Source organism: Kryptolebias marmoratus, linkage group LG19, assembly GCF_001649575.2.
Source record: "Kryptolebias marmoratus isolate JLee-2015 linkage group LG19, ASM164957v2, whole genome shotgun sequence".
Classification (NCBI taxonomy): Eukaryota; Metazoa; Chordata; class Actinopteri; order Cyprinodontiformes; family Rivulidae; genus Kryptolebias; species Kryptolebias marmoratus.
Window position 1 is genome coordinate 9,777,979 of NC_051448.1, and position 27,343 is coordinate 9,805,321.

General features: G+C 37.9%; 1 protein-coding gene across 6 annotated transcripts in view; it reads left to right on the forward strand.

The window, feature by feature from the left end:
- stxbp5a (syntaxin binding protein 5a (tomosyn)) overlaps positions 1-27,343 on the forward strand; it is a 104,455-nt gene that overhangs the window by 72,056 nt on the left and 5,056 nt on the right. The window contains exons 8-24 of one of the 6 annotated variants that reach the window (XM_017423292.3): positions 6,152-6,275; positions 7,964-8,042; positions 8,521-8,675; positions 10,026-10,098; positions 10,640-10,787; positions 14,363-14,430; positions 15,524-15,564; positions 15,875-16,095; positions 17,194-17,375; positions 17,650-17,775; positions 18,013-18,164; positions 19,908-19,988; positions 21,884-21,937; positions 24,123-24,173; positions 24,995-25,276; positions 25,676-26,045; positions 26,653-26,818. In XM_017423292.3, coding sequence (XP_017278781.1) covers positions 6,152-6,275; positions 7,964-8,042; positions 8,521-8,675; positions 10,026-10,098; positions 10,640-10,787; positions 14,363-14,430; positions 15,524-15,564; positions 15,875-16,095; positions 17,194-17,375; positions 17,650-17,775; positions 18,013-18,164; positions 19,908-19,988; positions 21,884-21,937; positions 24,123-24,173; positions 24,995-25,276; positions 25,676-26,045; positions 26,653-26,818 — 2,373 coding nt within the window. The remainder of the gene's footprint in view (positions 1-6,151; positions 6,276-7,963; positions 8,043-8,520; positions 8,676-10,025; positions 10,099-10,639; positions 10,788-14,362; positions 14,431-15,523; positions 15,565-15,874; positions 16,096-17,193; positions 17,376-17,649; positions 17,776-18,012; positions 18,165-19,907; positions 19,989-21,883; positions 21,938-24,122; positions 24,174-24,994; positions 25,277-25,675; positions 26,046-26,652; positions 26,819-27,343) is intronic. The other 5 variants (XM_017423293.3, XM_017423294.3, XM_017423295.3 and 2 more) reach the window with 5 other exon arrangements.

Genomic DNA, 27,343 nt, shown 5'->3' on the forward strand with positions numbered 1-27,343 from the left:
ACATGCCAGGTCATTTTTATTATGTCCTAATACTGTATAGATGTAAAAACTTAGACTTGAAAGAGCTGGACTCTTCTCTTATCTTCCCATAACAGCAGGAAAACACTGCAAGATTCTGGCTCCTTACTGGTTTACTTAGTTCTTGGATTACAGATTTGTCAATAAGACTTTAGGGCAAAACTTGACTGAGCCTTTTTACTGCATAAACTGTGTTCAAGGTTTCTATTTGATTTTATTCAATTAAATCAATTTTAAATAAACTTTGAATGCTGGATGCATTCATCTAATTTAATCTTTGTTTATAAATGTGAGCTAATTTCTGCTGTGAGGTTTTCAACATTAATTCTAAGTCAGACAATACTTGGATTAGAAGGCAGAATTATAATTAGCATTCCCAGGAATCATGAATATGCATAATTGTCTATGTATTCAAACAATATTATGGGGTAAAAAAAGTTTGTTCAGCTATCAATCCCTTTTGTAAGCTACAGTATATTCTTCCAGCTATGCTGTTTTTCTGCTGTGTGCTTTCATTCAAATCTTATTTGCCTAGAAGCTTACTGGCAAGTATGAAAGTTGTCAACTGAAATGTTCATGGAAGCATTTCCTCCTAATCTTTTCAACGGCAGAGCGAGCCAACACACACAGCAGCATGGGGTTTAGTCTTTGGAATACTTGAAGCCAAGTTTTGATAGAAATTTGTGATTGATTCTTTATGGAAGTTTGAAAGAGAGTTGGATTTTTGATTTAAAAAAAAAAGTAGAAAGTAATGCTGAATCCTGTTTCTCTGCACATTTCTACTACTTATTTTAAAACATCTGAGATTAGAATGTCACATCGACACAAATAAACTTCAAACTTGGCGAAATATTGACAGCAAAATCAAGGAACTTTAACTTTAAATAAGAAAAAAAACCATGAAAATGTTTTGGTTTAATGATTTCTTAAAGGGCTGAAGATGCAGCACACAGTTCACTGTTTCTTTCAGTGGATTGTCTATTAGCTGTGGATCAGCACTATGGGTTTCGAGTAAGTGGCAGCCAGAGAGCATCTGTCACTCTGACCCTGCCTCAGTCTGCCCCGTCTGACTCAACACCTTGGGCTGAGTTTGGCTCTGATGAATGGCTCATATTGCAGCCAGATCTTTATTCTCTTCGCCTTCTGCCTCTGAGTGTGTCTCCTGGTGGCTGTTTCCCCTCGACTGAATGCATGATCTTTTTTATTCCAATCCTTAAACACGGCTGCTGTTCAAATTTACATTTTTTTTCTTTTGATAGTCTTCACTTCAATTCTTAGTTGTCTAGCTAATTCTCTTATCTTTTTTTAATTAGCTGGTGGGTTTTTTTGTTGTTGTTTTTAATCTCTCTCTGTCAAGTCTTGGAAAATGCAGTTGAGGGAAATTGTTTGTGTCTTGGGGGAGACTGTAATAACCAAAAAGTTCTTGTGAATGCAGCTGTGGAGAAATAGCATTTTAATGTATTTTATTCCAACAAAGATTTTGTAAACATTCTGAAAATATTTTGTGCCACATTCAGGTTGAGTCTGATGTAAAGCATCACTGTTTACACTATTTACATTACCATAAAGGCCTTACTTCCAAATTTCCTTTAGTCTTCTTTGAGATAGAGATAAATGCCTTCAGTTAATGTTCCTTATATGGAAAATCCATCCCAACTGCTTTTGTGTGAAAATGAAACTGAAACACTACCAGTCATTTGTAGACTTTATTTGATACAGCATCATTAAGAAGCACTTTTTGATCTCTTAGACTTGCTGAGAAGCCAGACTGATAAATCACTGAAAATGATTGGATATCTGGCAAATTAACTTTAAATAATGTCTTTTAGTGCACAGAATATTCTTTAGATGTTGGCCAGTTTGTAAGAACCTCTGTCCTTTCAGATGAAATAAATGTTACTTGCGGATCTAACATTATAAAATAAACTCTGCTTGTGTAAGTCATTAGTTAATATGAGACTTTCTTTGTTCATGAATATGAAAAACCTGATGAAGACATGACTATAAGATGGCATTTGACCATGTTTTTTACTCTTCTAGTCAAATTTTACAGTTCAATTTAAACTATGCGTATTAGTTAAAAAGGACTGGGTGAGTATTTCCACTTATGTTAAACATTCAAGAATTGTTCAAACTGTTCAAGATTGTAAAGTTACAAACATGAAAATGGAACTATTTATCATTGGGCTGCACAATATTTAGAAATGTTGCTATGTTTATCTGAAAAATATTAACTCTTGAAAGATTATAGTTAAGAGTGTACATCTAACCAGGAAACAATCATTAAGAAATGCTTGTCTGTTGATTTCAATTCACCAAACGCAGAAGAATCTATGCCTCTAAAGGCGATGTTTTGGAAATTCACAAAAGTTTGTATCATTTTACAAGCCGTTAAATGATATTTTAAAAAATGGGTTCCAGAGTCAAATTTTTTTTTAAACGCCAACCTTGTGTTTTTATGTAGAGAGCCAAAATGCAATCTTTGAACATGATAACCCTACCTTTAACCTAACCTACGACCCTGAGCACATCAGACATGCATGCCTTGTTTCCTGTTTTTGGTGTGTTTTTTGTGGCAGTGTTACAGCGCCAAAAGAATCATTTTTAGAAACAATAAAGAAGAAAATCTGTGATGCCTATAACCTTTCATTGAAGTTTTTACTTTTGCAAAAAGACATACATTTAGTCAGAATCCTTCACTTCCAAAACTCAAGACATCGTTCAGCTTTGAGATGAATATTAGCTGAGACTCTTTTTTGCCGTTTGCCATGAAATGTGATGGTGAATCATCATTTTATTACAAAAAACAACAACTTTTTTTTTTAAAGCTCACTGGGCTTTGTTTTGTCTTTCAATATGAGAAGGGAAACTAAACAACAGACCCAAAATGGATTTCACATCTCAAAGCAAAAATGGATTGCTCAGTGGAAATCAATGTTGACATTTTAGCCCCAAGTGCTTGTTTTGTAGATTGTCTTTTGTTGGGTAAGTGTGTGAGTGTGTCTGTCTGTCTGTCTGTCTGTTTGTGTATATTGAAGGGGGAGTCACATTGTGGGGAACTCACCTGCCTTTTCGGTTGTGATAAAGGGAATTATAAGTTTTAGGATTACTTTAAATGGTTTCAAGATTTAGCTAGGTTTAATCTAAAACAAGTGTTTGGGAAGGTTTCCAAGAATCAAATTCTCACCAGTTTGTCTGTGTTTATATGAGTATTAGGGTTTAAAGAGAAGCCTGGTTGTGTAACAACTTGTTTTATTCAAAATGCTTCCTTAGTTCTGACTAGAAAACCTAAAGCTTTTAACCATTTGTGGTGTCTGAGGAGGCCTCTGTTAGGAAAATGATTCTCAAGGAAGTCCTCTTGCTTGCTTTTTAATTAGGCCCTTGGAATGTATATCAGCATACTATCTTCTGCAGTGATGGAAACATGGCTGTTTGTGTATGTGTGTTTAACACTTGAGGGCTGTTTTGGGTCCCAGCGTGACACAGGGCTGATGCCAGATGATATACAGACTTGAGGCCATGACATGCATGCCTATGTGTTACGTCTGTTTTCCTACAGCGATCTTAATTTGCATGCTCGTTATTGTCTTCACTTTGAGTGTGTGTTTCTAATGTGGGGTGCTCTCATGTGACCTTAATGAGTGTTGACTGAATTCTCTTTTCCCCAAAGACCAATCTGTGGAAAGAAGTCTAATGTGATAAATTATGAAATTAGTCTTTTTAATTGGTATTGTTTGATTTGATGAGTACCGTGTGTTTTAATTACCCTGCTCATTTTCCAATTAAGTAGAGTGCATTGTTGCCTGTTGGGACTGTCACAATGAACAATGCTCTGACAGATTTTTAAGAATCCATCTAGAGGTCTGTCATTATCAAAGTACTAATAAAAGAGTGAGTGAGGAATTTCATTTAATCTTTTTCATTCAGGGAAGACATTTCGCCTCATATTTGAGAAAGTTTCTCAATTCAAAACAGAACGGTTTGGAGTTAGAAGTTACTCTTAAATAAATTGAATTGATTTAATCTTTATGTAAGATCAATGTATCTTTTCTATACCATCTGTATGGTCTGTCATGCTCAGTGCGAATTTTGGATTAGAAACCCAGGGAAATCGGCTCAGAATATGACTGAAGATCTATTTCCATAGTCATGGATAATTCACTTTATTTTAGGAGTGTGGAACACAAACACATTCTTGCAAAATAGAAAATTTCTTCGCACTTCATTTTGGACACCTACATACATGCATTTGGCACTGCGCACTGATGAATCAATCATGGCAAATATATTTGACAAACTGTCATTCTTTCTTGGCCAACATACTAACCACTTTAACCACGCCACCACCAGCAGCTTCCAAAGACCATCTCAGCCATTAATCATCATGTCTCATTATTGTTACAAAAAGAATCTTTATAAACAGGAAATAAGGAAGTTTTGCAATCAATAATACTTTGAGAAATTGTTAGGTGTCTGATTGGCCCAAAATAAATTCTCATCACCATAAACACATAATTCAGAGGTTTTTTTTACCATAACTACTCGAGTTACAGACTAAAATTATAAGGTGGGAAAGAAGTACAAGATGTCCCTTTTTAGGATTTAGCCAAGCAAGAATATCTAAGGGGTTGGATTTTGTAACGGCAAACAAAGAATTATTTGCAATTTCTTCTGAAACAGATGAAAATAGGTAGAGTATTTCATATTTTATCCTCTGACAGCAACAGTTTAGCTGACAGGAGAAATAAGAGGACCATCTCTCCTGTACTTGACTATCGTCCTTGTTAGCTCATCTCTATTAGAAATCAGTATCTTCATTTGATTCCTTTTCTTTTTTAAACTTTGCCCTAGTCTGTGATTTTAGCTCTGATTCAAGCTTTTAAAGGAAACATTTTATGCCCTCTTTTGAAAGTTGAGACATTTTCTGGAGGTCTTAATTAAAGGTCTGAGACATGCTTTAAAAACAGTATCATTTTGGTACCAAAGCTTTTTAAAAACGCTGCCTTTGAGCCATCTTCTTCACAGTTAATCTATGGAGGCGTAGGGAAACAACTGACTCAAGTTCTTCCTTCTCTTGCATAGTGTGTTTTCGGGATGATTGAATACACACAACATGCCCTAACGTTCACCCTTTTAAGAGAGGCCTTGGTATTCAATCTAACAGCTGCCAACAGCACATAGAGCAAACCAAGTACAGACTAACACATTCAAGCTGTTAGAAAATCTTTTAATCATTTCTGTTTTCTGCAGTTCGACCATGGATAGCTGGGATTGATCCATCTTTCAGACCCATTCTAGATGCCTATAATGTTTTAAAATGACCCAGGTTATTAAAACACTACATTATTGATCCAAACGATGGATAACTTATCCGGTCAGGCCATTTAATAAACTTATCTCTCTCACATTTTTAGTTTTATATGAAATACCAGTAAACCCTGAGCTTCAGAGTGGTTCCATTTTTTTGTTGCTTGTTTAGGATGGTTTTTAGGATAAAACTTACTCCAAAAGTTATTAATTTGCGCATACAATTATTACTATCTGAGGGTTTCAATAAACTCTGCCCTGTTGTTTACAAGATATTTTGCTAACAGGCAAACATCCGCAGTTACATACAGACAACTACATTAACTTTGATAGCAACAGGCAGTAAGTCAGATTTTCTTGTCTAAGTATAAGATTCTATACAGATTACAGAGAACATTATAAATTTTTTTTGGAGTTAAGTGAAATATAAAACCTATTATAGTATTTTTTAGTGAATATCAAAGCAAAAACCAATAGCAAACAAACAAACAAAATACCTCTCAGTTCTATATTAAAGATGAGGAGGTAACATGGCCTTCAACTTTAAGCTTGAAGAAGTTCCATGCAGATCTAAACCACTCGCTGAACGAAAGGAAATGCTCTGAAGTCATTTTTCGCTCTTTAACCATCTGTCCATGAGTACACTGTCGCAGGCATTTAGACCACTTACGAGCAACATGTACTGTATGGTTCTAGTACTGCAACATACGTGTAGCATAAGGTACAAGGTGGGACATAATGTTTTCATCCTGCTCAACCACTGACCAACCTTACCGCCCTCCCCCCTCCTCCTCCACCTCCTCCCTCCCTGCTTGTCATTTCTTAGGCTATCCACTCAGTTGCCTGGCATCATGAGGGCAAGCAGTTCATTTGCAGTCACTCAGATGGAACTCTGACCATATGGAACGTCAGAGGCCAAGGCAAGCCAATCCAGACAATCACACCGCACGGTAAGGAGGACAAGACACACACAAGTTTGTAATTCTGTCCTTGTTAGGACATTGTATGGATTCCCACTCATTTCTGTTGCCTAATCCATACTACAACCCTAACCTTGACCTTTACCAGTACATGCTTAACCCTAACCCAAACTCAATTCATACCTTTGCCATAAACCTAACCACTAACCCAAAAATGACTTTCCACAGTATTAGACACAAGATTTTGGTCCCTGTAAGGACTACAATATGTCCAAAATCATAACATATCCACTCATTTACTATTTAATTTCCAATAGATTTGTTCTTAGTTTTGCATAACCAAAAATAAGAAAGGTAAATAAAAAATTGCATCTGTGGCTAATTCTGGAACACTTGCAAGTTTTGCTTATGTAGTTGCCATGTTCAATATTTTGCATTGTTCATTTAAAATAAAAAATCCTTAAAGCTTTGTATATAATATACCAAATCATTCAAATCAGTGTTCACAACTTATAGCTTTGTTATGAAGAGGTACAAATGGACATCGTTTGCAATTAGAAATATGGAAAAACAATAGTCTAAATATAACTTGCTGACGTTATTTCTTTGTGCTTCATGCCAGTAAAAGATAAATGCATCACTTTTCATAGCTGATTAAAGACCAACACATTCACTGACTCTGCACGGTCTGATTTCTTCAGAACTCGTACATTACTCACGTCTTCACTGGAAACCATCCATTGTGAGTCTTCCTACACATGAGTCCCTTGTTGTTTCAATTAGAGGAATATAGTCAGTTTAGTTAGGTCCCACCTCTGTTTGCTTTACCGCGTGCTTACACGTGCGTACTTCATCGCTGACGCTCTTTTTCTTTTCTGAAAGCAAGTCTACTCTTCTGAAGATGTATTTTAATCCAAACATCTCTGCCTCCTTTCCCACCACCACCGCAGACACCTACTCACCTCACCGTGCATTTCGGTGCCGGCGGTTCACAGTTAAAGGACGTAGAAAACCGTCAGGTTGTGTGAGAGCGCCAACAGGGCAGGGAGAGCAAAAAAGAGGGGGTAAAACGGAACAAGGGAAGTAATTAAAAGAAAATTGGAAAGAAAAAAAAATTGAGTTTTCAAGCTGTTTTTGTGTGCAGGGGATTGCAGGAAGGATTTTACCACACAGGCTTTTTAATTAGTTGTTTCCCCCACTGCTGCATACATAATTACTTTAGTATTTAATGGGCAATTATGTAAATTCCTTTGACAGATTTAAGTAAGGCTTTTTAAGTCCTCCTTTAATTGTCTTTTTTGATATCCATTATTAGGACATAGTTATTAAGTCTTTTTTATTGTATGAGTTTGCTATGTACAAACTGCAGGACGTCTCATTTTGGCACTTCAATTATAGTTAATATATATTCGACCTCTTACAGAAAAATATACAAATATGCAAATTTTCCTCACACATTGACAGCCCCCAAGGTTTGACGAAATTCGTTTTTTAAATCATCAACAGTCCTCACACCTTCTTTGCACATATCCCTGCCTCTGCATTTGTCTCTCTCCTTTCCAAAAAAAAGGTTTCTCTCATTGTTTGGCTACTGCTCAGCTCGGCGTTGTAAGCGTTGCTTCTGGGGGAAATCTAGTTGACAGGAGAAATGAGAAAAGAGGAGGAGAGGAAGGAATAAACTGGAGATGTAAAGTAACTTCTGTTTTGTTTTATTTTAGGAAAACAGCCCAAGGATGGAAAGAAGCCAGAGTCGTGTAAACCCATTCTTAAGGTGGAATATAAAACAACTAGGATTGGGTAAAACCCCCCTTTCTTTCCAAGGAATAAGCACTATTGATTAAACTGGACTTGCCTTTACAAAAAGCCTACACTCCGATCAAGCTTTTTAATCCCATAAAAGCAACAATTCCATGTCAACAACTTCTCTTTGTACTCATCTAATTAGACTTTATCTGTAATAGATGGAAAACTCATTTAAACTGAGACAGACTGCAGTCTACTTTAAAATCACAATGCTATAGTAAGACGAGTTTTTGTTTTTTGGAACAAAAATACAAAGAAAAATACTCGGAATAGATTTTTTATGTCATTTGTGGCAATTTAATTAGTTTAATAATCCATTATTGGAAGGACAGTACTCAAAAGTTCTCGTCTCAGAGCCTAACAAATACAATAAATTTTTTTACCACCTATCAAATCTTTATTTGTATTATGTTTTCGTTCATTTTAAAGCTTGTAAAACTAACCTGTTTGTATTTATGTGTGCTTGTTCCAGGGACCCTTTCATAATTTTCTCCGGGGGTCTGTCCTATGACACGGTGGGTCGGCGGCCTTGTCTGACTGTTATGCATGGAAAAAGTATCGCTGTGCTGGAGATGGATTATCCTATAGTAGACTTTCTCACTCTGTGTGAGACACCATATCCTAACGGTAAGAGTATGTTTTGGTCTAAATTGGCACTTCGGAGTGTTTCTTCTTTGGATACAAATATAATGCACATTTGTATTGAAGAAAAGCTCCTATTTTCCTTTTGGACTTGAAAACACACACATACACACACACACACACACCTTGGTGTTTTTATTTGAATTATGCTGGATTACTTTTAAATGCGTTGGTCCTTATTTGTAATAAATTTCCCAACAGGAAGGATTCTATTTTTCTGTTTCATTATCGGACACACAGAATATCTTATTACATTTTCATTTCGTACCTCTGCATATAATAGGCTTCCATTTGAATTAAATTATCATCTTATTTCTTGCATTGGTGAGTCAACAGCTAAAACAAGTCCAACTGGAGCTGAACGACAAGGGGTCCAGAATGCGTGTAATCCTGTCTGTAATCTCTGCTGCTGTGTAATGTGGCATGTGTACAGTTTTAGGAAGGATTAATAAATTATGTAACAGTGAGGACTTCATTAAGGCACTGACTTTCATCTGGTTATGGACATAACGGGGTTTGGATTATTGCACAATACGTGTCTTGCTGATGGAATGTGTTTAAACACGCTTAAATTGTCATTATTCTGTTGCAGTTTCTTCTCTTTTACTTGATTGGACGGAACTATAAGAATATTTTGCAACTTAAACTTTGTCTCTATGTTTTACGAGTATCAGATAAGAAAATAAATTGCTGACTACCATTAAAACTAATTTTACTATAGAGAACCTGAAAAAACAGTCCTCATTCATGGAGCTTATTTCATATTTATATGTGAAATTTTCTTCTACGTTTTCTGCTGGATTGACACCTCCCAGCCGCACACAAATATTCTGATGTAGAACAACATCTATTATTACAAGTGGAATATTTTAAAACTTTGTTTATAGTTTCCGTGTAGTCAGGAGATACAAAAAAACACATAGCAGCCTATTTAGCACATGTCCACTATGACTTCGGCCTTAGTAGTCTAAACAAGACAGATTCTGTTTTTATCAGGGTTTTTTCAGTCGTTTTTGTTTTATCCTGATTTTGTTGCAATTAAACTTTGATTTTGTTTTGAAATGGTTTTTAAATGAAATGAAAGTGCATCAAGTGAAAGAAACAAGCTACAGCTGTTTCAGAAATATTTAGCCAAGTTTCTCTCTGTATTTTTATGTTGTATGTGGATGTTCTCAACACCTAGTGGCTTGGCATGGTATTACAGTGTTTAATAATGTGTGATCAGAGAAAAAAAGTCCTTTTAATAAACACCTCTTTAAAAACTATCCACACAAGTGTAGATGGAGCTCTAATAAACAACAGTAGTGATCTTTCTTGGTTCGTTTCCTTTTGCAGATTTTCAGGAGCCTTATGCTGTGGTGGTCCTTCTAGAAAAAGATTTAGTGGTGATCGACCTTGCACAAAATGGGTAAGTCTTAGTTTCTTTTTTATTTTTTAAATGTAATGCTGACCATTTAGTTTATATTTTTTTGTGGAAAATTATTTTCACAATTTAAAGGCTAGCATTCCTTGAAGGATGTTGGAGCTTTGAACAAAGCTCTTGCGTGATATGTTGGTGCTCAGCGTATGTGTCGAGAATGACTCTCAACTATCACCAAATTTTACCTCAATATCTAAATAATAGACTGAGCTAAAGTAATTTTTGTGTTTGCTAAGGTTAATTAACTGTGGGTGCAGTCGTGAACTGGATTGAGTCCACAACTTAATCAGTTGTAGATCAGCTGGTTCATGGGATATTTTGCTAACAGGCAGACTAACGAACACACGCGCACAGACAGAGGTAGTTACGTGATCACCTGACGCCATGAAAGGCAGGAGACAATAATAGCTGGCCGTTTTTAGAATTCGTCAAAATCAAATCTCAAGCAAGCATGTAGCAAATAAACCAGAATATTTTCTATGAGATATTGTAACTTTTGTGTTTAGTGTTTGTTCCCTTTTATTAACAGTTATCCCATATTCGAGAACCCATATCCTCTGACTATCCATGAGTCTCCTGTTACCTGCTGTGAGTACTTTGCTGACTGCCCTGTGGACCTCATACCTGCACTTTACTCCGTTGGCTCACGGCAGAAACGACAGGGCTACAGCAAAAAGGTACGGTGAAGAAAAGCTTCATGATTTAGTTTCACATATTGTTCAAAGATTCATTTCTAGGTCCATCATTTGACAAGGAGAAAAATAGAAAGTGCAGAAACCATATCAATCAGTCATTGAATTGAAAAGAAATACATTGACGTGGAATATTTTCAGTAAAGGCATAACAATGACTGAAGTTAATTTTTCTAATTTTATGAGACATTTATTAATTTTTATGGGATTTTATTCCAGTTCCAGTCTATTTTATTCAAGTTCATTTATTGAGGCTTAAGGACACAACACAAAAAATGTGGTTAAGCCACATCATTGTAACACTTCAGCAAAAGGTTTTGATAGATTAGATCCCTCTTTTTAACTGAACGGTATTGAATGGCATAGGTACTTTATGTTCCAGGGTTTGTAAAATGTAACTCATTCCTGTTTTTGGTCAATATGACAACAGCTAGCTAGTAAAGTTATGTTAGGGAAACTTGTCTTTGTGACAAACTTTACAACATTCAGAAATGACCTCAGTGTCTCTTTATTGATTGTCTCTTTTCACGCTCTGTAAAAATAATCAAAACAGCTGTTTGAAGAAATTGATTGTGAGCAAAGACATCCCAAAATGCACCACGTAGCTACTCATTTTTAGAGCCAAATTATACTTTAACAACTTTGAGTTGCCAACTGTTCCTTAAAAATACAAAGTGTGAGTTAACAACTTAGAACTGCAAGAGATTTAGATTTTTTTTATTATTCTTATGAAATATTGTTTTGTTTTATACCAAATATATAGAAATATGTAGAATTTCTTGAGCACTTAAAAAAATTAAGGACTTCTGCCTGAGGTTTATATTGGGATTAGTGGTGTTTAGCAAATATTAGCTTGATTAGCTATTCAATTACACTAAACGTGACAGTTGTTATTTTAATTGCATGTTACTGATCAAAGTTTTAAGTTGACTTTAAAAAAAAATTATTACAATAGACAGTAGCTTTTACACATCACCTACCATAATGTACAAGAATGTAAACAGAAAAGGACAATCATGCCATACATCAGGATTATCCGTGTTGATGAAGTGTACATTTTAATTAAAGTCCATGTTTTACTGCAAAAATACACAGCACTGCTAAACTTTTGTTAGCAGTAAAAAAAAGCAGTGGTTTTTCTGAAGCTAATGAACTATGTGTAAGAATGTCATCCTACCCAGTGATCCTCCATCCCCTCTTCTCACTTCCTCTCTCCTCTCATTCTCTTCTGTGTTCCCTGTATCGTCCCAGACAGACCCCCTGCTCTTTAAGCCATTATGTATGCTTCTGTTCTTTTCCTTGTCGCCTTGTTCTGCTTTCTGTTGGAAATGCCAGCATGCACTGACCTAAACTGGCAGCCTAGCCGCTTCCTTTTTCCTTTTCTTACTGAGCAAAAGCCTCGCCGAGCTGCGAGGGGGGCCATTCTCATATGAAGATCACTGTGAGCCATCCTGCTGACCTTTGTATGCGTCAACGTCTTCAGAGCCAACCCCCCACTAACATACGAACACATACACACACGCGCGTGCACACACACACACGAGCACTCTCAGTGAGGTGCATAATGTATACTACTGAGACACACTGGGACAAAACACAAAGCATTCCTTCAAGTTTTCTTGTGTACACTCATTCTTGCACAGGATTACCATGACGACTCTTTCTAGAATCAATGGGGTTACGTGATAAGTTCTCAATTAAAATCTTACCTGTTCTAAATGATTCTTTGCACCACCTCAGTTTGAAGAAAACAAAGTTTAATTTTAATTGGACAAACACGAGGACAAACTAATGGCTAGTTTAAGTTGAACCAAGATCAAAGTCTATTGCTGCTGTTTTAAAAGAGCTTCACTTCCTTCATTTTATAGTAATTATTGCAAACACCATTTTTCAAACGTCTACATCACTGTCAGTTTTGACTTATGCAATCATTTAAAGATAATTCTCTGTTTATTTGCGAGTGCAAATATTGACATCAGCTCGTGGTTGTACTGCTTCTGAAACCAGTGACAATTCCAGCAGGAATATCATAATATTTCTGCTAGAGCAACTGTGTAATGTGAAACTAATGGTAAGGTTTATTAGTTTGCATTTACATGAACCACTGTGACAGCTTTGAAATTGTTGTTGTTTTAAGACGGCAGTAAAATACATTTTTGTCTTGGTCTTGCTCTGCCCAGCCATCAGCTCATCTATCCAGTTAGAGTTAATCTCTATGAACCTACTGACACCTGGCACTAAAATCCGTCCTTAACTTTCAAATTTATTAAATACAGGTGCTAAATACGGCTGTAAATGGCTTCAGTGTGCATTGAAAACATTTTCACTCAACCCACCTTAGGAGGTGGTCTGGGTCTCTTTTTATATGCAAATGTTTGATAGTCTGAACACAGTCTGTTCTGAGCCCCACTGTAGGATGTCCTACTGAACTGGCGTGATGCCACACAAGCAGCAGAGTTGTTGCCTGGACGTCTTGGGATAAAGAACAAAAAAGCCCACTATACCTGCTGGCTGGTTTAGGATAATTAAACATCCATGCTGGGGAATATCCTGAAGATATGGCTTTTTTCTTTTCTTTTTTTTTTCATCTAACAGCTTTAATAATCTGTTTATTCTTCTCTAGGACTTCTATTTCTTTTTGTTTTTAATGTATTATCTTTGAAGTGTTGTTTCTCTGCAACTTCTTCTTTCGCTGGAGCTGTAATAAACCCAATTTTGCCCCGGGACTAATAAAGGATTCTGATTCTGAACCTTTCTCAATAAACTTTCTGTTTTGTCAGGATTTTATTCATCAGAGTGAATTGCTGCGATGCAATGTGTTAAGTTTCTTTAGTTCTGATTGTTTTTAGAGCTGATTAGACTCACTGTGGTCACTGTAGGCTTTAATGTGCTGTGTCAATTACAACACAATAGACAGAGAATTATTTCACATTATAGTCATCTAATTAAATACGGTGCTAATATTACAGTCACAGTGATGTGTAAAAAAAAAAGCAGCTGCAGCACTGTGCAGTGGATTTTTCATGCTGCATCTGTAATTGGGAGTATTGGGAGTTGTGTACTGAATACCGCCAAAAAAATGCAACTCAAATGACTCTGAACTGCGTTAAAGTAAAAAATATTGATAGAGCTCAGATGTCTGAATGTATTGTAAATCTTACAGAGACATCAGCAGACCTGCCATCACACTGTTGCTCATTGACAGCCCACTGTGCGAGGTAGCTGCGTGTGTATCTGCATGCAGAGCATGTGATTGACATCCAATCGCTAAGACTAGTGGGGAACGGACTTTGCTGCCAGGTGTGAACACTCTCAATTGGAGCTGTCCACTTGCAGCTGAATCACCCAAGAAACATGTTAGTGCCAGGTCTGAACAGGGCCTTTTTCTCCAAACTGAGCTTGTTCAAACAGCTATCTGCAACAAAGAAGGTATTAATTGTTAAGAACATTTACAGAGTTTTAAAAGCTTTGAATTGTCCCTTTTTTAATGATGTTTCTTTTTTGACATAAGTGTTTGTGTAGGCCGGCTTTCTCATTCACTGTGTCTCCTGTCAACCCAGGAATGGCCTATTAGTGGTGGAAACTGGGGTCAAGGCACACAAAGCTACTCAGAGATCATCATCACTGGGTGAGACACTCCTGAATTTCATTAGTTTTATCATCATCATTCTGCTGTAATTACTTTCACCTCAACTGCTCTGTCAGCTTGCCTCAGCAAGAAAGGTTTTTCTATTTTTTTTTCTTCATGTAATCAAGTCAGGTGCACTTGACTCCATTTTGATGTTTATTATACTGCAATGACCTGTCAACAAAGGGCAAAGCAGCGTTTTTATAGCAAAACACACCAACTGAAGAGGTGACATTGAATTATGGACAAAGCAAGAGGAAGCTCTTGCTCCTCTCCTCTGCTTTCTCTTCAGTCCTTCATGTTGTATTACTATTCTGACCAGGTTTCTGTCTCTCCAAGACTGCCAGGGAGTTAGCTGCCTGTCCATTCAGCTGAGTTGGCAATAAAAATACAAGAAATATCTGCAAAGAAAGTAAAAATAACTTTATGCATGACCTTTTTGGATTCAAATATTTAAACTTTTGCCACAAAGAGCCCAGTGGAGCCTCGTGTTGTGTGATATGTAACGGCATCACTGGATGTGCATTTACAACTGATTACCTTTTGGAATCAACTAGATTAAAGCCACAGCCAGTTGACTTTAGCAAACACAAACATGGTTTTAACACAGGGAATTTTACAAATAAGCTAAATTTTTGGCGTGGCAGTTAATGAGAATCAATTCCAGCACATACTTGGAGTGCTAACGGATCGCATGAGATCCCGAGATGGAAATGTTGCATATGATTAAGAATAATGTTGTTTTCGGTAGTTTTCCTTCATTTTTTTTAAGACAAAATGATCTTAGCACCACTAGAAGGTCAAACCTCCTAGAAGATAAAAAACATAAATATGTTTTTTTTAATATATACTTTAAATGTCTGGTTGCAAATGATGTGGAACAGCAAAATAATCAAAATAATCAAATGTTATCAATTGTAGAATCTTTTGGAACTTCATAAAATGTTTCATAGTGGATGCTTTTGTTTCCTCATATATAAATCTTATTTTTATTCTTATGCTGAAAAACACCGCCCTAAAAGTTACAATAACTCCTCACATATTTAATACTTATTTTATAATATATAATTTTTTTTTGTTTGTTTTTTTCCAGGCATGCTGATGGAACAGTAAAGTTCTGGGATGCTTCTGCAAGTAAGTTACTTTTACTAACTTAAAGCTTTTTTTTTATCTCTATTTGCTTTGACCGAGGAATAAGACATGACATTATGAGCTTTTGCTAAACTGAGAGGCAGAACAGGGACATTATGAATGAAACTTTGCCACAAATTAAAACTTAATCTTAGTTCCTGCCCAGGAATATCTACATTCTCTTATGTAAACAATGGAAATAAAGTAGTTGTTGATTAGATTTTAACTCACAGCCTCATTTAGCTTTAATTTCTCCACATCTCCTGTATCTTCACACTACAACTGACCCTTCCCTTCATTCTCCTCTCTGCAGTAATGCTCCAGGTGCTCTATAAGCTAAAAACAGCCAAGGTATTTGACAGGAACCGGTCTAAGGAGGACAAGGGCAACACAGAGGTGTCAGACGAAGATCCTTTTGCCATTCAGATTATGGCCTGGTGCCCAGAGAGCAGGATGCTCTGTGTGGCCGGCGTGTCGGCCAATGTTCTCATCTACCGCTTCAGTAAGCTGGAAGTAACCACCGAGGTGGTGCAGGTGGGTCTTGATTCATCCTTTCTTTTCTTTTTTTTTTTTTTTTTCAAGATTTTATTTTAAGTCCATCACCAGACATTTTGTGTTTGTTATGATTTGCTGTTACCACTCACTTCCTATCCAGCTTAATACACACACACACAAATCTGGCCAGTCAAAAGCAGTATGGTTGCCATGCCAACAGACAGCAGTGAACAAGCAAATCTAGACCAACATTATAATCTTCTTTTATAGCAACCGAAGTGTTAATGGCAGTGCAATGAGAGTCTGTGTTTAGTGGAATAAAGACAAACGCAGTTAATCTCTGAGACTTTGCTCACAGCTCCTATATTAAGTGTGACAATCTGCGCCTACATCCCTAGCTTCTGCCGCTGAGATTTTAATCATCATGCCCAGCATGATACTTTTTTTTTTTAAGTCTGGCTGTAGTTTTCGTACTCAGCAGCTGTGGTGTTGCAGCACCTGTCTGAACTGTGATCTCTTGTCAGTCATACAGCGTGTGGGCAGCGCTGCAATGTTCTTTAGCTAATGCCCCCTTTTTTGAGTTCGGAACAGTTTGTCCTAAACATTTATTCATGAATTATTTCACTCTGAGTCCTGCGGTGTGGATCAGGACAAAATAATGTGCAGGTAGTTGGTGCCTATTAGACAAAAACTCTCCGTTTTGCACGAGGACAAATGTCTCCTTAAATTTGCAGGAGTGAAGGCAGAGAGGCAATCTGAAGAAGGGCACTGATCACTCTTCACTCCCACGTGTCAGTGGGGCTAATGAGACTGACAAAATGCAAAAGAGAAGAGCTTATGAGCATTGTGTGTGAGCTCAGGAGTTTGCGAAGGCGGAGGTTGCAAAAGGGGGAGCCTGAAGGAGGATTTTGAAGGAATATTTAAGCATTAGAGGACCTCTTTGACTTGCAGCCTGCCCACACACAAAACACACCAAACAAATCCAATTCATCAAAGCTATGCCATTCGCTGTCGCATTCTTTCCTGGATAAATTGTTGTTTCTCCTTTTATCCTGAGTTCTGTCTCCTCATTTACTGGTTTGCCAATACCTCCTCTTCTCTGAGCGTCGCTGCGTGCACATCTGTGTGTGTTTACAGCTACTGGAGGTGCGAATGCAGTATGAGCTGAACGAAACGGAGTCTCCAGATGGCGGAGGTGGTGGGGGCGAGCAGACGTCGGCACATCCCACCCCCGGTGCCTCCCCGCAGACGAGCGGCCCGCCTTCACACCCGTCCACCAGCAGCAACAACTCTGACGGAGGCAACATTCCCTGCCTCAAGTATGACACACACACAAACAGAGGCACTTGCATGAACTTTCAAAAGCAGCAAGCATACACACACACACACGCACGAGTCTTGCTTTTAGCCTCAAGCACACTTGTATAGAGTTAGTCAGCGCCTGAAACATTCTCAGCCAAAACCTTCCCATCATCCCCCTGCAACCACTCATGCCAGACTCTCCATACACAGAGCTGCCTTAGCAGCTGCACCACTTGTGCTTTTCCTTTTCATGTTTCTCTTTCTCATTCCATATTGTGTTCTTCTTCACAGAGTGCGAAGTACTCCTTTGAAGCAGTCTCCAGGTTACCAGGTAGATTTGGTGGTCCAGTCAGTGTGGGTGAGTGGAGAGCCTCCTCAGCCCATCACCAGTCTGGCTCTGAATTCCTCCTACAGCCTGTAAGTGAACACATTGTAGCATTTCAGTCAACTGAAAGTATTTTTCTGGAAATAATGGCACTGGGATCTAACTATGTTTTACCTTTTTATTAAGCAGTTTGCTAAGTACTATTTAGTACAAAATTTAGAAAGATGTTTTTCTGAGTTTTTATATCCTGTTTCATTAACGTCTCTTTCTCTCTCTCTCTCTCTCCTTCTGCTTCTTCGGCTCCCTCTTGTTCTGTCGTTGGCCTCCAGGGTGGTGTTTGGCAACAGTAACGGTCTGGCAGTAGTGGACTACGTCCAGAAGACAGTAGTACTCAATTTGGGAACGGTTGAGCTTTACGGCTCCAATGACCCCTATCAGAGACAACCTCGGTCTCCAAGAAAAACACGACAGCCTTCAGGAGGTAAAAAAAACAACTTACCTTAACTTCCTTATGCACAGTCACAACAATTATTAGGACGTTTTAGATGTCTGTGCACCAAACATGCAGTTTAATTTCAATATAATGTTAATATGACACATGTATAAGCTGAGTAAGACTAAACACAATTTTAAGTTCGACTTTTTTTTTCTTTTTAGATGTGCTTTAGTCTAAAGGCCAAATGAAACCCAGAGTAAAAAGTGCACAGCTTTTATAAATTATTATATGTCATTGTGTCAGCCATGACCATGTAAACAGTGGCTCTCGAAAGAATTTGATTTTAATTTCCATTTTGCATTTTTCTTCCATCAAACAGCAAGTTTAGGTTTTCATTAAACATGACGACTTATTGGCACTGAAGCTTTAATCCCAGGTGAACGGTCCCTGATCTAATCTGTAATCTGATCCAAATATGAGAATCAATCAAGTACAACACACTGCATTTAAGAGGATGCTATTCAGGCATAATTCATGAGACTAATACATGACAAAGCACTTTAATAACAGGAAGTACTTACTCTTTGAGCTTTAAATGGCGACGTCTGATTATTGGTCTCACTTTGTTTTAATTTTGTTTTTCAGCTTTTAGTCTTACGTACTTTTTTGCAGCCCATTCTCTTTTCACACGTGGCCAATAAAGCTTCCAGGATGCGTTGAGCGTGGACACACTGCCATCTTGTGTTAGACAACAGCGGTGCAGCTACATGGCAGCGTTACAGAGTCATAGCACTGCACCTCCCATATGTTTTATTGATATATTTCTAATGTGTGTGTGCAGATGCTGAGAGATTACTCTTTAATATGATGATGGCATACACATTTATGCAGATCAAGTGTTTCACAGACAGAAAATACACCTTCATCTCCAGGGTCCCATAAAACACAAGAATATGTGAGTGTAAATACATGAAGGGCAATTAATGTCACTGACTTGTGAGCAGTGGGCTGGCTCGTATCAGAGCTTGGCAAAAGTGATCTGTAATCAGCTGTCCTGCTGCGTTTCTGAGCCAAAAAAAGCACTGCTGGCTGGTTGGCCCTCTGCCTCACAGGATAATGTCACACAAAGCAAAGCAAAAACATGTTGCAGTTAAAGGCCTAGCATTCCTTGAAGGAATTCATATTGCCCTTTAAAGCCAGAGTTTTAAACTAAAATCATCTTGTGCTAAAAAGAGATGGATTTGGATCTCCAAATCAGCTGTAGATGTACATCCAATGATTCCTTTCTGAGAGTTTCTTTAAAATTCATCCAGTGGTCATGAACACTCACACTCACAAGCCAAAACATTATCACCAAATATTTCAGCCGTCTGAAATAATCGGTTCCCCCTCTGAAACACAGGACAAAAATAATTTACCAACAACTCCTTACCTGTGTTTATTCCTCTGTATTATGATATTATTAGCACATTTTATTTTTAAAAGAATTATGTTTTTTGTTTTTTAATGAGAAATATTTGCCCCTCTAAACAATTATGTTAATAGATAAGTCATTATTTACGGAGACACAGGGGGAACCATATCTGATGGGGGAACGTGGCTCGACGTAACAGCAGCAACTCGAGCACATTGCTGCCCCCTATATGTCAAGAGGACAAACAATACCTTTTCTGTTCAAATTGCCAACCCGCCACAGTGGCGTGTGTGTTGATGAAATTCACCCGCCACTTCAAATATTTACCCACATTTGGCCGGTGGCGGGTGCTAATTTCCACCCCTGGTTTCAAGTTGTGATGTCCTCCACAGGTCTGTGTGACATCAACGAGGGCTCGGCCACATCGGAAGACCGCTGCAAGTCCCCCACTTCAGGTAACCTGTTCTTCAGTGTCTTATTGAAACAAAAACTAAGAAAAGCTTTGAGCTATCCAAATATGAAGCCCAAACAGTTATTGAGTGGGGGAAAAAAATCGTACACAACAATGCAAGAAGTGTTAGGAATGAAGATTAATGTTTCAAAGGAGCGCCTACTTTCTTTTCAGACTCTTTTTTTTTTTTTAATTGTTGCTCATTAAACCAGAACTATGTGGAAGAATTTCTTTTACCGAACCATAAAATTACCTGACTGTCAATTTCATTCTGCCTCAGCCTTTTAGAAATGCACTGTTTGAGTTTAATGCCACGGGTTTTTGAGCGCATTTTCCCATTTCCATGCACGCCCCTCTTATACTTTTCGGAGTTCAACAGACAGTAATAAATATTCTTTAATCTCACTCAGTATCCTGGAAAATGAAATTATAGACTGTAAACATTTCCAGTATCTGTAACGTTAATTCCATGTGATCGAAGAGGCATAAATACATGCAGCCGTAAACTAAAACTCTGGTAGAGAGATGCATTCATTTGCATTATTTGATCATAAGATGAGCCTATTTGAATAATTGTGAACAATATTTTACAGTCTAATGCATTTGATTTCTTTCTAGGATTATGTGTAATAACTCTTGATTTGGATTTTGTGACTTTGTTTAGTTGTGTGTCTGAGAATGTTTAATTCAAAGCTGTTTTTTCCAAATGCATTATCATATTAAGCAGTTTTCATATGTTAATTCCCAGATGAAAACAAACAAAGTACATGAGGCTCAAACAATTTTCTTGTGTTTTGCACAAGTGAAATGCTACGACCCAGATTCATCTGATTATGAGTAACTTGGCATTAGTGTCTTTAAAAAAAAAAGAAAGAAAAGGGGAATCTTTTAAAAAGGTCAGATAAAAATCAGATCTCAAAATCTGCTGGCTGCTGTTTCCAGGTGTGATTTCAGTCCCGACCCCCTGTCTGGTGCCATCAGACGGTGTCTGCTTTGCATTATTCATGGGATAGACAGAGATAAGGTGCTTAACAGCAAAAGCCCTCCGTCTTAACTAGTCATTTAGTCCAGGCCGAAATGTTTCTTTCTCTCTTTTCGTGGTGGAGTGTGCTGAAGAAATCAGAGAAATGCATTTAAATAGAAGAATTTGCAAAACGACAAATCAGTTCTAGTTCAAGGATACTGTCTATGTATTTACAAAGATACATCAGATAGCTTTATTTACATTTTAAAAATTCTAAATTATCTTATTTTTAAATTGTACAATTTCTTAGTTTAAACATTTATGTTTCCTATGTTCCATTGTGAATAAAATATGGGTTTATGAGATTTGCAAATCATTTCATTGATTTATTTACAATATTATACAATGTCCCAACATTTTAAGAATTGGTGTTGCAAGAGCCAAACACTTACATGAGAAATATCATAAAACCAAATGTATGTAGTAAAATGCATATATAAATATGTTGTTTGTTTTGGACTTACAATATCCATCCAATTGCAATACTAATGAACTAATGATAATCTGCCCAGTTTTAATAGGTAAAAAGTATCACCCAAATATGCGTATCCAGCACTAAGATGATTTGTTTTTATTCACTTCGTTTTAAGTATGTATTTGGACATGCATGTCCTCTGTCATCCGTTAGGGGGTGCTACAGCACATTCTGCACCACTGCTTCTAACGGCCCTCAATCAGCCATAATATCCCTGTCAAGAGTGTGCGTTCTCTTGGAACTCTTCATCAGAAAACCATGCGCTGGAGTCAAACCCGTGTCCTGAGCCAACTTCACCAAAAGGCTGTTTTGATGCTCAGGAAAATCCAATTTATTAAGGGTGTTTCTAACTGTACATTTACTGTACTTTACTCCCCCTCCCCCCCAACACCCTCAAAAGTGTTGATGTCACACAGCAACCTTCAACAGTTCTACAATGGAGGTGGTAGAGGAGGTAAGATTGGCCCAAAGCTTCCATGAAAAGCTCTGTTGGCGAGACCGATGTGGTCCACATTTGGTACCCCTGTTTATCTTTTTGGTTTTGTTTTTTCCCTTTTGTGGTGAAGAAACCGTCCCTGTCCTTTTTGTGTCTGTAGTTACAGCAGCCACAGTGGGAAGAAATAGATTAGAGAACAGAAAATATCTCAAGGTTAGCCTCCGTTCCACTAGCTTTTGGTTCCCTACAAGCTTAATTAGAAATATAAGTTGATTTTATTTATGTAAATTAAGAAAGTGCTTTTTACATGATATTTTAACACAAAACAAACCTAAAATACGAATGTGAGAAGACTGAAAGTTCTTGGAGCAGAGGAGAACCTGTACGGAAGGTGGGATTACAGCTGTCTTTAGAAACCTTAGCTGTTTGCTACAGAGATTGCATGCTACTTGTATGTAGCACAGTTGTCAGACTGTAAATGTGTTTGCGTTTGATCTGTGTCCTGGTCGTCTATAATATGGTATGAAAGCACAGAGCAACTCATTTGTCCAACTATGTTTATGTGTACCTCCTCTTCTGTGTTGATAAATCCTATAAATTAATTATTAAACTGTTGGGATGAGGTTTGTACAAGTCAGTAACTAAGAATAGAACATCATCATATGTACTTGTAACAATTTTTTTTTTTTTGCTCAGACCTGAAAACACATTAAAACCAGATTGTTAAATGCTTTAACATCACTCAGTTGTTCTTATCAATAAGAACTGTACTTAGAAAAATGATTTCTATTAAAACATTCTGATTATTGAAAAGATTAACTCTTTATTTTAGCTCTGACTTACCCAAATTTTGGAGAGAACATCTTGGTTGTTTTTAGTGCAAGGAAAAACTTGTTAAAGTTTCTGAAATTTAGTGTCTTCGCACCATTACCAGTGTAGCTTTGTAGTTCTCAACATCGCTGATCTAAAACATCTTCAAACTTCCACAGGTCCATAAAGGGGGCAAACAAAACTTTAGGTTACTGTCGTAACCCCGGTTCCCTTTCATAGCATTCGTTTTGTCTCACTTTGGGAACGAAAATATACTGACACCCATATAGCTCAGCAGGTCACACGTTACATGCCAGCTATTCAAAGCAGTTAGTCACAGTTCTCTTTAGCACTTGGTGCTACACTGAGTACTGAATGAGCCGGCCATGATGCCGTGACATCAAGTTTGTAAAACCGAGCAAATGTGCAGCTGCACAAATCACTGCAGAGATATGCTAGCCAGAGAATCCCTGGCTAGTGTTGGTGAGGTATTTGGGGGGGAATGCATAAAGCAGAGTGGGCGAGTGCCTCCACCTCCTTTACATTCTCTGCAGAAGTCTTTCTTTTAAGTAAAAAGTATTACAATTATTAAATCAATTAAATGATCAAACCAAATATATTAAATAGAACATAATAAAAATGTTTTGTGTTGTTGTTTTGGATGGTATAGTGTTGCATTAACACACTAATGTAAATAACCAAAACTCCTAATTATCATTGGAGGATGTAATATATTAATGAGTGCATGACGAGTCTGATTTTATATAATTGTATTCTTTTTTTATTGAGGACAGAGAAAATATCTCTGGGCTTTTTTTTTTTTTTTTTTTACTGTCCTTTGTTTTCACACTTGCAAAAAAAAAACAAAAACTAAAATGTAAAATGTTTCAACAAGTACTCCAAAAATTTAACTTGCAACAATACTTGAGTCAAATTTAACCATCTTTTCTCACTGTCACTGTCTTCTTCCATCTCTGGTGTTACTTCTGACTTCCTCGTTCTTGCTGCATGCTCTTTTGGCATGAAGGACCTGAATGGCCGTGCAGTTTTTGGTCTGTCCTCTCTTTAAGGCCACTGTGCACCCAGAAGTTACCTTTTGTGTTTCGTCTGTCGCAGCATGCCTTTGACGCACACAGGGTTGCCTCTATGTTCTTATGTGAAGCATTTTGGCTCCTCTGGTCCCCTCGAAAAACCCAAAACAAAACAAACAAAAGAAAAAAAAAACCCTTGGCTTTTATCCCACTTTTTTTCCAGTTTATTTTATTTTATTTTATTTTTTTGATGAGCTTTTGCCCTGTGCACAGTCCTCGCTCAGTGCTGGCTCCTTGGCTTTGCATGGCACCGTGTGTTAGCTTAGATGTGTTTGTAAAGAGGGATGTTCTCTTTTTTCCAGCAAAGATGTCACGGAAATTAAGCTTGCCTACTGAGCTAAAGCCAGACTTGGGTAAGCCTTGACTTCGTGTCTCCAAACAGTTTGTGTAAAAAAATGCAGTTTTGCTTTTTCTTCACTCCGACTGGACCTCCACCACATTCCACTGGTCCAGTTTTATCTGGTTATTAGTCTCAAAATTGGCAAGCTGTGCAGATGTTCTCCTGAGTTTGCATGAGTCAACAGTAGCACTGATCTGATCTGAATTGAAATTTATTGAGCTAATTCAAATTGTTGGAGTTCAAATCCCACTTCTTTATTTTTTTTTATTTATTTCTAAATATTTTCAACCATCGTGGGTGTTTAAATAAAAAAAAAAAGGTCAGTGGTGCTAATCTTTGCACACCCTTTTTCACTTTAAAGCTTTCTGTAATTTTTGCAGCTTTCTGTTTCTAATCTGTTCTTTACATATTTTTTTCTTTCTCTGTCCAATTGAGTCTTTGCATATAAAGTCTTTTTTTTCCTATATGACTAAAACTTTTCTCTAATGTAGCAGAAATGTTGGATGGAGCGTGGATGGATGTCAAGACATTTAGTTGTATATTTGTAATGTTATAATTACTTTTTACTTTTAAGTGCCATCAGAATACTGTTTGAAGTTGGGTCATTTTTGGTGACGTATATAAAAGGTTTATAGGGTCACATGATGCTGCTTTGCTGGAAGTTTAAAGCAAAAAAAAGAAAAAAAAGATTTCCAGAGCATAAAGTAAACCAGCCATGTTCATCTCTTTACAGTAAAAAAAAATGTCACCCAATTGCTTGTTTATCATCTCATTTTGTATGTAGAGTTCAGTGTTTTTGCAGGTGCTTTACCTCTCTTTGTTTCCCTCTTACTGTCCTCCTGTCCGTATGCCCTCCGCGGGGTGCCAACCCTTTAGACCACCGGGACAACTCCTTCAGCCGCTCGCGCTCCTCCAGCGTCACCAGCATCGACAAGGAAGCACGAGAAGCCGCCAGCTCCTTCCACTTCTGTGAGAGCTTCGCCCGGAAGGGGGACAGCACCCTGACCCCCTGTCTCTATGTGGGTACCTCCCTGGGGACTGTGCTGGTCTTGGCGCTCACGTTGCCACCTGCTGGTGAGCAGCGGCAACTGCAGCCAGTTATCATTTCACCTACAGGTGGGTTCAGATATTTTTTGAAAATATGATTTTCTTTATTAAAAGACATAACTATGTCCTTACCTGAAAACAGAGATTCCTACAAAATCTCATGAATACTATTGTTGATGTTGTAACTAGCAGGAGCAAAAGTGGGCTTGTGCTTAGTAGACTACATGATTGTTTAGCCAAAATCTGTTTTTTCGAGTTTTTAAAAATGCGTCTCATTTAGAAAAGAGTAAAGAAAAGGCTGTTTATTAAAAATGTCACATTGTGCCGTTTTAAGTTCAAAGGTAACAATTCTAAAATTGGTATTTTTATTGTGTTTGCTGCAAAATGTTGAGTAATGTCACAAACAACAGCATGAATCTGTGGAAAAGGGTTTTTAAATCCACTGGGACTTCTTGTTTCATTCACCAGGCATGTTGGTGCGGCTGAAGGGGAGTGTCTTGCGGATGGCGTTCCTGGACTCCGCAGGCACCCTGCTGCCGTCTGCATTCGAACCCTGGTATGAACCCAACGTTACAGCAGATGGCGAAGAAAGAGAGAAGGTCCGTAAGCGCCGGCCTGTCTCTGTGTCACCCACCACCTCCCAGGACTTCAACGAGAGCCAGTTCGCTGTGATTTGCTCAGAGAAACAGGCCAAAGTCATTTCCCTTCCCTCCCAGACCTGCATCTATAAACACAGCATTACAGAGACCTCCTTCATTTTACGGGCAGATGTCGTGCAGATGAACCAAGGCGTGTGCGTGGCTTGTTTTTGTGCCAACGGCCACATTATGACCCTCAGGTAAGAAACATAACAATCTGAACCTCAGGTCAGAAATAGTCCTTAATAAAATGTATTCATCAAGTTCTGTTGGACGTGATGAATATTTAAGCAGCTTTAAAGTGACTTTGCTTTACCTTATTGACTAATCTTAAATGAAAATATCATTCTGAAAGCCACTCATGCAGTTTCTACAGATTTACTGTAGGTTTGGCAACATTGCACACAGACAGACACCAGGTTGGTTTTCATGCAGTATGTGGCAGGGTATGATTAAAGAGGGGTGTATTAGTGTGGTGTTTGTCCTCATCAATCTTTATTTCCCAGCAGTGACAGAGACAGAACAGCCATCCATATGGGTGTCTGACAAAGCAAAGATGTCCAGCTGTCTCCCAGTCAGCGTGCGTGTCTGTGTATGTGCGGGCGTGTTTGTTCTGAAGGATTGGTGCTTGAAAGCTGTCCTCAAGAGTTTCAGGAGATTAAAACATGTTACATACAACATTGGCAGAGTTGTTTATTGTGATTAAAACGTGAAATCCCAGCTCTGCAGTTCTCACTTCAGCAGCTAAAGTGACACAAACAAAGATTGAAGTTCTGAATTCAGATGATTTCTCTGTCTCCTGTTCAGCGTGCCGGGACTGAGACCGCTCATGGATGTAAACTACCTACCTTTGACAGACATGCGAATAGCCAGGACGTTCTGCTTCACCAACCTGGGTCAGGCCATGTACCTCTGCTCCCCTACTGAGATTCAGAGGATCACATACAGTCAGGAGACCTGTGAAAACCTACAGGTGAGCTTTTCTATGTGATTTCACAGATGCACATATCTACACATACCCTTTGCACTCCAGAGATAGAACAGAGTTGACCATCAGTGAGCAGCAGTATGGTTTCCTATCGGAAAAGAGCTCTACAGATGCAATGTCTGCTTTAAGAAATTTGATGGAGATGTATAGAGAAAGTCAAGATTTGTATTCTAGATTTGTGAATCAAGAGAAGCATATAATAGGGTGCCAAGAGAGGACAAGTATGTAGGGGCTGTGCAGGATGTGTACAAGGGGAGTAAATGGTGATGAGATGTGCAGTAGGAGTGCAGTTTTAAGTTCAAGGTAATAGTGGGATTGCATCAGAGTTGACAGATAAGGTCAGACAGGAATCCCCATGGATGACATTGGGATCTGTAGAGTAAAGAAGTGGAAGAGAGTCTGGAAACGTGGAAGTATATTCTCGAGAAAAGAGGAATACATGTGTGTGAATGAGAAGCAGGCCGGTCTAACTGTGAAGCTGCAAGGAGCAGAGGTCTTGAAGGTGAATGA